The following is a 13,650-nucleotide window of genomic DNA, read 5'->3' as shown; positions in this document are numbered from 1 at the left end:
GAGGGCAGATTTTAACCTAGGAAGATGAATTCCTGACTCTGGACCTAGCACTCTATCTACCGCACCACCTAGCTGCCCAGCTTTATGCTTTTACACATTTTAATCAGTGCCTTGTATGAAGGAGAGATGATATATGCTCAAACTTGTAAATGACAGAAATAGGAAATATCAACACAGTAAGAATCAGGATCCAAAAGAATGCTGATAGACTATAACACTGGATTAAACCTAGTAGGATGAAATTCAAATAGGATAAATGCAAAATTTCACACTCATGTACAAAAAGAAATCTACTTCATAAATAGGTAAGCCATGAACAGACAAGTTATTCTGAAAAACATCTGAGGCTTTTGTTGGAGTACAAGCCTAATGAATCAATAGTGTGATAGCACAAAGAGACTAACATGTCTTGAGCTGCACTAAGAAAAGCAGAGCTTTCAGGATTATGGAGTATTGTCCCATTTTACTCTGTGGTTCAAAAGACTGTATCTGGAATACTGTGCTCAACTCTGGGCCCACATTTCATGAAGGATATTAATAAGCCAGAGTATCCAGGAGGTCAGCTAGAATGGTACAGGGCCCTGGATCCAGGTCTGATGAAAATTAATTGAAGAATCTGAGGCCAGTTGGCCTGGGAAAGAGAAGAATCAAGAGTGATGGGTTATCTGTCACTGAACCTTAAAGGGCTGTTTTTTATGAAACAGATTAGACCAGTTCTGTTTTGGCAAAGAAGTCTAAGTTAGAAAGAGGCCAATTTAGGCTTGCTGTCACAGATACTAATGATGGGAGGTGTTCAAAGGGGTAATGGTCTGACTAAAGAGGTGGATGGTTCCCCCTCTTTGGAGGTCTTCAAGCAAATGTTAGACAAGCACATGCTGAGTATATTATAGTGGACTTCCCTTTGATGTTTGGGATGGCCTACATGACTTCTGAGGTCCCTTCCAACTCTCAAAATCTAAGATTCTATGAATGAGAAATTGCAATAACTAAGTGTGTCCCAGTACAAAGATATGAGAAATAAGCACCTTCTTCTCTATGCAGTGGTGGGGACTAGAGGGTGTAGAAAAATCATTTTGTTGGTTAGTTTTGCTGAACTGCTTTCCCCTCCTCTTTTTTAAATTCATTGTTGTTATAGAAGACTCCTCTCTGGGAGGGATGCATTCTGAAATGTGGGTGAGTGATATGAAGACAATAGATATTAATATTTATTTTTTAGAAAATATAAGTATTCTGAGGCTCACTTAAAAAAAGGGAAGGAGGAACTTCTCTAATCCCTTCAGAATTGTTCTAATCTAGTACAAAACTTTGCTTGTTGTAGGTAGGTATTTAATAGATGTTCACTGAATGAGTAAATACACCAAACTGTGTATTTTGAAGAGTGGAACAGCAAGGTATTTCGGTTGTCATTTCTCCAAGGAACAACCAGAAACACCTATCTTCACTAATGAGAGTCACAAGGAGAACAGTACACATCCTTTTCCATTTCCCTTCTTTCTGATAGTATAGTATTGTTAATATAAAAATTGGGAGTCTGGCCAGAGATTTTTAATGATTTATTATGGTTTATTGATAGAAAGGTGCAGGTGAGAGATGAAAGAGAAGCTGGAGGTAGGCTGAACAAAGTTTACCCTAAATATGGCATCCCCCACCCCCAAGTAAGTCCAAACTCGAAAGTAGAGACCAAACCTCTCTGGCCTCAATTTATTTAACTTTCTCTCAGCCTACTGACTCTCACATGTCACACCTTGTGAGCCAATGCCCTTCCTCCTTCCATTGAGCAGTCCCGGGGACACTCACCCTGCCTTTTTGTCCCCTTATTGTACCTTAATTGCTGGCTTTTCCACTCACCCCAGGGGCTCACCAGTTTAGATTCTATCCTTGTGATCAAGGTCCCCTTAATAATTTCCTTCACACAATCTCCCTCTTTGATTCTTTGGGAGACCAGCATGTTAAGTCTTCTCATTCTTGGTTTACCAGGAGATTAACATGTCTCCCCAAGGAATCATTCTACATATGGAGCCTATACATTTAAGATTCTCTCACTAGGGGGCATAAAATATTGAATTTAAAGTAAAACAGACTGAGGGGGTATGGGTGTCATCTGAAGGGAAGCCCCTACTCCTTAGAAGCATCTATCACCAAATATGCATGTCTGTCACAGGAATGGTCACTTTGGCACTCAGGGTATCATAGACTCTGGACAGCCCCTGGTATAACCAACATAGCCTCTAGGGTGTGTGTGCAGCCTGCCCCACTTGCCAGGCATTTAATCAACATGCTTTCCGTACCAAAATTTTTGGTAGGCACCCTTTGGCTTATATACCTTTTCAGCATTTGCAAATTGATTTATACTATGCCTAAGGCTGGGTATTATAAAGTCTGTCTTGTTATAGTGGACCAATTCACTAGATGGATAGAAGCCTTCACCAGTGCTCCCCAGTATCAGTACATGACTACTATATTGGCCAGGGGGATAAATCCAAGGCCAGGAATCTGGGTACTTGGTCAAGAACTAAGAGGTCAAGGCCAAATCCAGGAGCATCCTCCTCAGCAGTCCAGAGGTGTTTTGGGGCACTTCTGCCAAATTTTGGAATGATGGCAGTGATAGATTCTATTAGAAATATCTCTTGAGGTTGAAAGATTGGCTCAAGATACAGTTCAAGCCATCTCTCAGACTTCTAAGGCTATCTCTTTCCTGCAGGACAAGATTGACTTCTTAGCAAAAACAGTTATACAAAACCAGCTGGCTCTTGATATGCTTATAGCTGCATTGGAAGGTACGTGTGCCTTCATTAATCAATCTTGTTATTCTTATATAAATAGATCCGGTGAAATTGAGACAAATATCCATGAGCTTCAAAGGATTTTAAATGACATTCAGTAAATCACTGTAGAGACTCATGTGACATCTGATGATGCATGGTTGAATCTGTCATGGCTACAGGAACTGGTTCGTTTGCTACTATAACCAAATGAGTTTTTCTAATTCTGAGAATTGTGATGCTTTTTAGAATTTGTATTAGCTTATACCAAGCTTTTGTCAGGTGAAAAAACTATGTACACTTGCACTGCAGATCATGGTCAAATTAGACAGGAAATCTCTTTCTCACTTTTGGGGTGATAAATCTTTTTGTTATGCCTCTGTTCGACTGGCCCATTGTTTAATGGGATATGCAATATAATTTTCTTTTTTCTTTTTTCCCCTTCTTTCTTTCTAATTGAAATTTTTTTCCTTCTTTTTTAAAATATGAGTAAGTAGAATCAGTACTGATATTTTGATTTTGAAGGATAAGTTTACAATACCTATTAGCCCTGATAACTCTTCATACCCAAAAGCTTTAGACTATGGCAACCTGCCACTGGTGACTAAATATTATGAGACTTCAACTAATATTTTTTGTCTGATTTCAGAAGAAGGAACTGCTAATGAGCCACTGAAAAGTTCAAAGAAGCACAAAGTCAAGGAGACCAACAATCCCTGTTGGTGAGGATCTATGCCAAGGCAGAGAACTTGTCCCAGGGATTTGGGGAAGAAGTTATTTGGCAAACCCAAACACTGAACTTCCAGTTTATGCATTTATCTCTGGTTTTCACTTTGGCTTACTATCCATCCCTGTGACTGAAAGAGAATCAGACAAAGGAATCATATTTCCCTTTTACCTCAACTTTTTGTCCTTTTCTCTTTTGTAATATGGTAATTTTCTGTAGTCTGTAATGTATACAAGTCCTAGATGACAATGGGTAAGTGCAATATTGCCACAACTGTCCTGTGTGCTTGTAGGATATAGCTACCTCAACTGGATCTTGCTGATGAATCAAGGACCTGTTATGATTTTAATTTTTACTCACATTTTTATACATATAGGATTTTTATGTTTTTTAATCTGATTTTTCTCTCTCCTTGTTTTTAGAATTGATTCATATAGCTCAGCCATGCATCCTGGGGCAATTCTAGTGTTTGCATATACCCTCCTGAGGTGAGGATTTTGTAATTATCCTAAAATCCAAAGTTTAAGATCTTTTAAAGTAATTTCAGGAAAAAAAAATTCCAAACACTCTGGACCAGGAAAATGGATCTTCTGGATAAGATATTATAAGGATGCTTGCAGAAAATCACATACTACATCAAGAGATCCGGAGTGAACTTTTGGATATAATGAACTGATCTGTAGGGGGGGTGTTGAGATCCCCCAATTGGCTTTTTGTCAATGAGCCTATTGATCACTTTTTTGTTTCTCTTCCTTTTACTCCCAAATTATTGTAACTTCCTCTATGTAAGGTGCAATGTTTTATACCCCTTAGTGAGAGAATTTTAAATGTACAGACTCCATATGTGGAATGACTCATTGGGGAGACCTGACATGTTAATCTCCTGGTAAACCCAAGTGAGGCGATTTAACATCAAGAATCAGGGGTATGGGGGTGGGTGGGTATTAGGATTGTGTGAGGAAAATTACCTCCACCCCTCACCTCCAACCTAAGCATTTGGCATTAGCCTGACCTTCAGCATGCAATGTCACTATGGAGGGAGAAGTTAGGGGATTATATTAGTCTTGATCCAGGAAGCACAAGCTCTCTCTTTACTTCAAAGTTTGGCCCTCATTGCTGCTGGGGAAGTTAGCTAAATGGAAACGCCATATTTAGGGTAAGCTTTCTTTAAGATCAACCTACCTTCAGCTTCTCAGTCTCTCAGCTCTCAATTGTTACTTTCTAACAATAAACCATAATAAACCTCCAGCCAGACTCCCAATTTTTATCTTAATACTATCACTTCTATTGTTCTAATGCTTAGGGGTATAAAAGATGGTGGGTGAATAGCATCATAACAAAGTAAGATTTATACAAAAAATGCTAAATGAAGAATTACTGAACCTGGTTGTCTTGAGACAGGTGGCTTTGTTTGAGAAGTAACAGTTGTTCCTAGAAAAGTCCCCAAAAGAAAGGCATATTTAATAATTTAAAAAAAAATTTTAGGAACCACTACTCTAATTTCATCAGTATAGATATTAAAAGTTTTGTTCTTTTAATCTCCAGAAACAAAAACTCCAATTTCTCTTTGCCTAATAAACTTGAATTATTATTGACCATTTGCTATTCTTTTCTATTTAATAATTTTTAACTCCATTGCCATGGAAACTTTACAAACCTATATTAAGTGCTCAGCTCCTATGAAAAACTGCAAAAATCAAATTAAATACATAATAGATTGCTTGATAGCGTGAAATACAATCATGAGTTCACAATGGACACAAGAGTATAGATGAACTGCTAAAAAGTAAAAGTGATAATAAAATAAAATGAATCCTTATAAAACATAGCTGTGTTATATATACATATATATAAACAAATGCTATATATATATGTGTGTGTGTGTGTGTACACACATCTATAAGTAGAATATATTTATGGGATATTACCATATCCATATCCCATTTGGGAATCTTAGTCAGAAGATTCATTCAATTGCAGTATATATCAACACATAGGAATAACTCCTAGCTCAGATATTTTATAGCTTGCTCAGGAGCAAAAAATATCATGATATATTTTTTATCACTGTTGACAAAAAATAACATTTTTTAAAGCATTTTTTTTAAACTCTTACCTTCTGTCTTGGAATCAATACTGTGTATTGGTTCCAAGCAGAAGAGTACTTCAAGGGAGTTTTAATCCCTTCAACTTTGGGACCACATCTTTCTTAGGCCTCATTTCCTCATCTATAAAATGAGGGGACTGAACTAAATAGTTTCCATGGTCCCTTCTAGCTATGCTTCTATGACTGAATGAAATGTCCAGGTATCATTTGAAGAAGTGGACCAATATCCCAATTCCTTCTCCCAGCAATAGGTTCAGAGCAAGAACAGGAGAAAGTATTAGGTGAGTGCTTGTGATACTGCACTGGTCATGTGAGAACAGTTCTCAGACCTAGAACACCTCCACAGTTCAGAACACAATAAACAGAGTGAATTCTGAAAAATTATGATGAATTCCACAAAAGGCACCACCATGTTAGCTTATGGAAGATAAGTGAGCAAGTCACTAAATACCATTGGAAATAAACACTGGAGGGGATGGAGGTGGGAAGAATTGAATCTTGGCCTTTCTTTCTTCCCTTTTCTTTCTTTAAAACTTACTTTTGGTCTTAAAATTAATATCAAGTATTTATTCTAAAGCAGGGGAACAGTGAGGGCTAGGCAACTGGGGTTCACTTACCCAGAGTTACACAAATAGTAAGTGTCTGAGGCCAAATTTAAACCCAGATTCTCCAGGCCTGGCACTCTGCCCACTGTGCTACCTAGCTGCCCTTCTCTTTTCTCTTTTTACTACACATCTTATTTCATTTGTATCACCACTGCATTTTGCATTCAATGAAAATAGTGAATGAATGATAACCCAAAGTACTATAAGATTCTTTAAAAATATATATTAAATGAGGAATTACTGAACCTGGACTACTTGTGGCAGGTGGTGCTTGACTGGAAGGAAGAACAGGTGCTAGAAATTCAAAAAAGGAAAGTAGATTATTTTTAAAAAGCTTAAGAGTCACTGATCTTAATATAAAGTAAGAGTTCTATCTTTTCCATAAATAAAAATTCCTGCAATTTTTCTTCATTGTAAGTTCTTCATTATAAGTGCCAGGGACTATGTTAAGAGCTAGGAATACAAAGAAAGACCAAAAAAAAAAGAAAAATTTTGTGAGTTGAAAGAAGGGAGTGAGGTAGGAAGGTAGGAGAAGGAAGGGAAATGAAGGTAAAGGGAATAGGAGGAAGGTAGATGAGCTGGTAGTCCCGAGCTCTGGTGGGAAATTGACCCAAACCCATAGGAGCTCAACAAAAATCAGGCTACAACTTTAGGGATAGAAAAGCTGGGTTTATTTAGATTAGAAAAAGTTAGGTAAGGGAGAAGGCAAGGAATTAGATCTCCAAGGGGACCAAGGCTCTCCTCGATTCTCAAAAAAAGGCGCTTCTGGTGGAAAAAGGAGCCAAAAGCACCGGCGCCTCTCTCTCTTATACTTTCTCAGACACATCCCACAAAGGAAGTGGGATGTGTCTGAGGAAGCTGTGGTAGAGTCCTGGGAGAACATTTTTAAACTGCACACCTTTAAGGAAACTCTGAGTTCTCAAGGTGCTCACAATCAAATGGGGGAGACAACATATAAACAACTTTGTTCAAACAAGGTATGTGTGTAAATGCATGCATACATATACATACATATGTGTGAGACAAATTAGAAATAACCAACAGAGGGAAGAAACTAGGATTTAGGGGAATAGGAAAAGTTTTCTTGTACTTAGAATTTTGGCTCAGTCTCAATGGAAGCCAGAACACAGAGATAAGTCAGGTATAGAGGACAGTAAGTAAAATCCCTCAAGTTAGGAGATGGAGTATCTTGTGGGAGGCAAAGCAAAGGGGGTCAGTGCCATTGGATCATGGGAGTACACAAGAGAGTAGGAGAGTGTATTTAAGAAGTCTGAAAAGTAAAAGAGGCTCAAGTTATGAAAGATTTTGAACATTAAACAGAGGACTTTATATTGGATCTTGCAGTTGATAAAGAGGGCATTAGAGCTGAATGAAGGGGGAACTAAGATGGCAGCATAGAAGGAGGAGCCTTCTGAATCTCCTTCCAACTGATTACAAAATGTCTAAAAAGGACAGAAATCAAAATCAGACAAATAAAGGGGCTCTCCCACTGGATGCAGCCTTAAAGGTAGGCAGTGTTTGGGGATCCCCATGCTATAAGGGGGAGAAAATACACTTATCAATTGGCAAGCTGATCACTCTTCCCCCATACCATCTACTGCACCAGAGTCAGAGCGAGGGTCAGGGCAATCTCTAAATTCTTGGGGGCGGCTGAAGGCACAAAAGACTTAACCATAAGGACAGTGGGAAGGCCTTGGCAGCGAGACTTGGGACCCAAGGCTGAAGGGAGCAGAGCCTGGGCAGCAGAATGCTGAGCTTGGGCAGAAGCGAGGCTGGCCACAGCTGAGGCAGCAGGGGCTGGAAAGATAGCCTTAGGGCAAAACACTTTAAAGCTTGCTACACACAAAAAAAATCACAGATTTACCTGCCCTCATTCAGACTTCTGACAGGGAAGGGAAGATACTACCAAGGCGAAGCTGTGCAAGACAGAAGCTAAGAAAACAATGACCACCAACATGCAAGAACTCTAATCCTCTAGTGGCAAAAGAAATAAGCAACAGCAAAAAAAACTCGACCCTGAAAAATTTCTATGGAGAAAAAGAGCAAAATACAGAAGCAACAGCAGAGAGTGAAAAAAACAAGCAAACACATCCAAACTTTCCCCCCAAAATGGAAATTTGTCACAAGCTCTCGAGGAACTAAAAAAGGAATTCAAGAACCAAGCAAGAAAGCTAGAAGAAAAATGGGATGAAAAGTGGGAAAAAGAAATTAAAGTAATACAAAAAGAAAATAACAGCTTAAAAAACAAAATTACCTATATGGAAAAAGAGACACAGAAATCAAATAAACAAATTGGAGACCAGAATTGACCTGCTGGAAGCCATGAAAAGCAGGACAGATCAAACCAAAAAGGAAAATCTAAAGATCATAGGCTGAAAATCAGTCTTTAAAGACTAGAATTGGGTAAGAAGAAGCTAATGACCTCACAAGACAGCAAGAATTAATAAAGCAAAATCAAAAGAATGAAAAAATAGGAGGAAACATGAAATATCTCATTGAAAAGAAAAATGACCTGGAAAACAGATCCAGGTGAGACAATTTGAGAATTATTGGTCTACCTGAAAGCCTAGAACAAAATAAAATCCTTGACATCATATTAAAGAAATGATCCAAGAAAACTGCCCCGATATTCTTGAACAAGAGGGCAAAATAAACATTGAAAGACTCCATAGAGCACCCCCTACAATAAATCCCCAAAAGATGACACCCAGGAATGGTATATCCAAATTCAAAACCTTCCAGGCCAAGGAGAAAATATTTCAAACAGCCAGAAAGAGACAATTCATATGTCAAGGAGGTCCAGTCAGGATTACACAGAATCTGGCAGTCTCCAAACTAAAGGACCGCAAGGCTTGGAATATAATATTCAAGAAGGCAAGAGAATTGGGTCTACAACCAAGAATCACCTACCCATCAAAACTGACTATATACTTTCAGAGGAAAGTATGGGCACTTAACAAAATAGAAGATTTCCAAGCATTCCTAAAGAAAAGACCAGAACTAAATGGAAAATTTGATGTCCAAATACAAAATTCAAGAAAACAAGAAAAAAGGTAAATGAGAAAAAGGAGGGGAAAATTTTAAGGGCTTCAGTAAGGTCAAACTGATTATATTCCTATATGGAAAAATGATATCTATAACTCTTAAAAATTGTTTTCATTATCATAGTAGATAAAAGTATTATTCAATAGGCAGAGATTATGGTATCAAAAATGGTTTAATATTAGGAAAACCATCCACATACATAATTGACCATATCAACAACCAAACTAATAGAAATCACATTATTATCTCAATAGATGCAGAAAAGACCTTTGACAAAATATAGCACCCATTCCTATTGAAAACACTAGAAAACATAGAAATAGAAGGGTCTTTACTTAAAATAATAAATAGTATTTATTTAAAACCATCAGTAAATATCATCTACAATGAGGATAAGTCAGATGCCTTCCCAATAAGACCAGGAATGAATCAGGGAATGCCCATTATCACCACTACCATTTAATATTGTACTAGAAATGCTATCAGTAGCAATTAGAGAAGAAAAAAAATTGAAGGGATCAAAGTAGACAATGAGGAAACTAAATTATCACTCTTTGCAGATGACATGATAGTATACCTAGAAAATCCAATAAAATCAACTAAAAAAACTAGTAGAAATAATCATTAACTTTAGCAAAGTTTCAGGGTACAAAATAAACCCACATAAAAAAATCATCAGCACTCCTATGTTTCCAACAAAACCCATCAGCAAGAGAAAGAGAGACTCCATTTAAAATTACTCTAGACAAGATAAAATACCTGGGAATCTACTTGCCAAAAGAAATTCAAGAATTATATGAACATAACTACAAAACACTCTTCATACAAATAAAACTAGATATAAACAATTGAAAAAACATCAATTGTTCATGGGTAGGATGAGCTAATATAATAAAAGTGACAATCCTACCAAAATTAATTTACTTATTCAGTGCTATACCTATCAAACTACCAAAACACTTTTTTTCATAGAATTAGAAAAAATTATTACAAAGTTTATCTGGAAGTATAAAAAGATCAAGAATATCAAAGGGAAATAATGAAAAAAAATGTGAAGGATGGAGGCCTAGCTTTACCAGATCTCAAATAATACCATAAAGCAGTGATCATCAAAACTACAGTACTGGCTTAGAGATAGAAGGATGGATCAATGGAATAGACTTGGAGTAAATGACAGTAGTAAGATAGAGTTCGATAAACCCAAAGATCCCAGCTTTTGAGACAAGAACCCACTATTTGACAAAAACTGCTGGAAGAATTGGAAAACAATATGACAAAATTAAGCTTAGATCAACATCTTACACCCTATACCAAGATTAACTCAGAGTGGGAAATAACTTAAGAGGGAAATCATAAACAAATTAGGTGAACATAGAATAGTATATCTGTCAGATCTATGGGAAAGGAAGGAATTTCAGACCAAGCAGGAGATACAAAATGTAAAACTAATAATTTTGATTATATTAAATTAAAGTTTCTCTACAAATAAGACCTATGCAACCAAAATTAGAAGGGAAGCAACAAATTGGGGAAAAAAATCTTTATAACAAAAACCTCTGACAAAGGTTTCATTTCTCAAATTTATAAGGAGTAAGTAAATTGTACAAAAAATCAAGCCATTCCCCAGTTGACAAATGGTCAAGGGACATGAATAGGCAGTTTTCAGATAAAGAAATCAAAACTATCAATAAGCACATGAAAAAGTATTCTAAATCTCTCATAATTAGAGAAAAGCAAATCAAAACAATACTCAGGTCTATCACCTCACACCTAGCAGATTGGCCAATATGACAGTAAAGGAAAATAACAAATATTGGAGGGGATGTGGCAAAATCGGGACACTAATGCATCGCTGGTAGAGTTGTGAATTAATCCAGCCATTCTGGGAGGCAATATGGAATTATGCCCAAAGGACTTTAAAAGACTGCTTGCCCTTTAATCCAGCAATACCATTGCTGGGTTTGTATCCCAAAGAGATAATAGAGAAAAATACATGTACAAAAATATTCATAGCTGCGCTCTTTGTGGTGGCAACAAAATTAGAAAATGAGGGAGTGTCCCTCAATTGGGGAATGGCTGAACAAATTGTGGTATATGATGGTGAGGAAATACTATTGTGCTGTAAGGATTGATGATCTGGAAGCTTTCCATATGAAGTGGGAGAATTTCAATGAACTGATGCAGAATGAAATGAGCAAAACCAGAAGAACTGTATATAGAAAGTAAAACATTGTGGAAAAATCCATTGTAATGGACTTTGCTACCAGTAGCAATGCAACAAACAAGGACACTCCTGAGGGACTTATGTAAAAGAATGTTATCCGCATTGAGAGAAAGAACTGTGGGAGTAGAAATGCAAAAGCAAAACAAATGACATCACTTATCACATGATATATGGGTATGTGATTTGGGGTTTAGGCCTTAAAAAAATCACTCTATAGTAAAAATGAATAATATGGAAATGGGTATCATTTGTACAATCCAGTGGAATGGCTAGTTGGCTCTGGGAGGGGGGAGGGAAGAATGGAGGGAAAGAAAATAAATCTTGTAAAAATGGGAAAATGTTTAAAAATAAAGTGAAAAAAAATTTTTTTAAGAGTTAAATGAAGGGGGAGAGGGGGAGAGCAACATGATTAGACCTGCAATTAAGGAAGATCAATTTGACAGTGTGCTGGAGAAAGACTTGAGGCAGGGAGACCAACCAGCACACTATTGCAAGTCTAGGATATAAAGTAAAGAGTACTAGAGGAAGTAGTAATAATAGAGGAATAGTAGTGTCTTTTACAAAAAATGTTTAAAGATATAAAAACAGGATTGGGTAACATATTGGAAATGAGGGAATAAGAAATGAGCAAGGAGTAGAGGATGACTCCTAGCCTGCAGCTTGATGAACTTGGCAGTAATGTGGAGCACCAACTGTAGATTGTCTTGAGGGGAATTTAGCCACAAAATGGAAGAGGTGTGGGATAATAGCTAGGAAGAATGAACAAATTAAATAAGGATTTTTGGAGGAAGGGGGAGACATGACCATATTTGAAGGCATTAGGAAAGCAGCCAGTAAGCAGGGTGAAATGAAGATTAATGATTAAGTCTGGATAAAAGGGTCAACCTTCAAGAAGAGCAAACTCCTCATGAAAGATAAAAGTAAAGAAGGAGAGAGAAAGAGAAGGGGTACAGGGGATATAAGATTTTTAAAGGAATAAGAGGGAGTTCTTGGTAAATATGGGGCAAAGTTCTCAGCTTGGAGAGTAAGGGGAAAGGAAGTAACAAGTTTTAGGAGGGATAAAAAGATCTGGAAAAGCTGCTGTGGTGAGTGAATAGTGATTGCTTAGGGAGGCATAAAAGAAATGTCTTGCAGGAGTGAAGGCCCATTTGAGAGTGTGAGTGTGAAACCCCCTACACACTTTTATGATTATAGTAGTATTAGCCCTTATGATTATTTTAATAACATAATCATTAGTTTTGAGTGAATAGCCAAAGTGACATATTTGCTTTATAAAAATTATAAGGATTAGCTAAGAAAGATACAGTTTAGGGTGGTATCAAATCTTGTTTACATCCTTTTCAGCTTAGGCTTATAACCAAAAGTCACTACCAAGCTCACCACACCCTGCTTGGGTGCAAGCACAAGATGGTCACACAGGCAGAGGGCCCCTCTTGTTTCTCTAAATTGCTGACTCCTAATTATTGTCAGTAAGAGACACCAAGAGTGTAAGGACCTTTAAAAGGTCAGCAATAATAAATAATAGCCTCATCACCCAAAGTGATCTTTTACAATCACTTGCTTAATCAGAAGGTGTATCACTAATTAAGTACCACCTAACTGAAAGATTTTAGCATCTTTTTCTATTTTTGTATCACTGTCACAATGTCCTAAGATTTCTCTCTATAAAAAAGGCCATGTCCTAAGGCTCAGGGTCTCTGGTTCTGATGGGACCAGGGTCCAGCTTTATTGTGAAGTGGGCCTCCTCTCAATAAACCTATTATTTAGCTTGGAGTCCTGTATTGGTGTGATAAATTTTCACCACAGGATTATAGAACATAAATCTGTAGAGGGCCTACTTAGCACAGTTTCATGAGTTTTTCCAGCTTTATTTCAGCACGTGAGCAGAACAAAAGGCAACAGACAATGATAACAACCTAAGTCTGAAGTCTAGCAGAGGAAGACTAGAAAGGGCATAAGAGCCCCAAGAAAAGAGACCAGTACAGTGCTGAATTAACTCACCAATACATTAACAGCTGGGCAGGGGGGGCAAGTAGACAATGTATGGGTGATGACCCATAAGAACGGAGAAGTGGAAGGATTGGAGGCTATGGTATGAACAAAGAATAAAGTCTGAGGCTGTGACAAGAGGGAGAGGTAGAATGACACAAATTGGGATCACAGAGGGAAATGATGGGCCT

The 13,650-nt window shown here is 37.4% G+C and overlaps 1 protein-coding gene across 1 annotated transcript in view; it reads right to left on the bottom strand.

Annotated features, from left to right (window-relative positions):
- The window catches only part of LOC123245324 (membrane cofactor protein-like), a 51,175-nt gene that overhangs the window by 15,068 nt on the left and 22,457 nt on the right, over window positions 1-13,650 (bottom strand). The window contains exons 8-9 of the mRNA XM_044674172.1: window positions 6,448-6,495; window positions 4,873-4,920 (exon numbers count right to left, since the gene is read on the bottom strand). Of these exons, the coding sequence (XP_044530107.1) occupies window positions 4,873-4,920; window positions 6,448-6,495 (96 nt within the window). The remainder of the gene's footprint in view (window positions 1-4,872; window positions 4,921-6,447; window positions 6,496-13,650) is intronic.

Source organism: Gracilinanus agilis, chromosome 4, assembly GCF_016433145.1.
Source record: "Gracilinanus agilis isolate LMUSP501 chromosome 4, AgileGrace, whole genome shotgun sequence".
Classification (NCBI taxonomy): domain Eukaryota; kingdom Metazoa; phylum Chordata; class Mammalia; order Didelphimorphia; family Didelphidae; genus Gracilinanus; species Gracilinanus agilis.
Note: the sequence above shows the minus strand (reverse complement) of the source record. Positions and strands in the feature narration are given on the sequence as shown.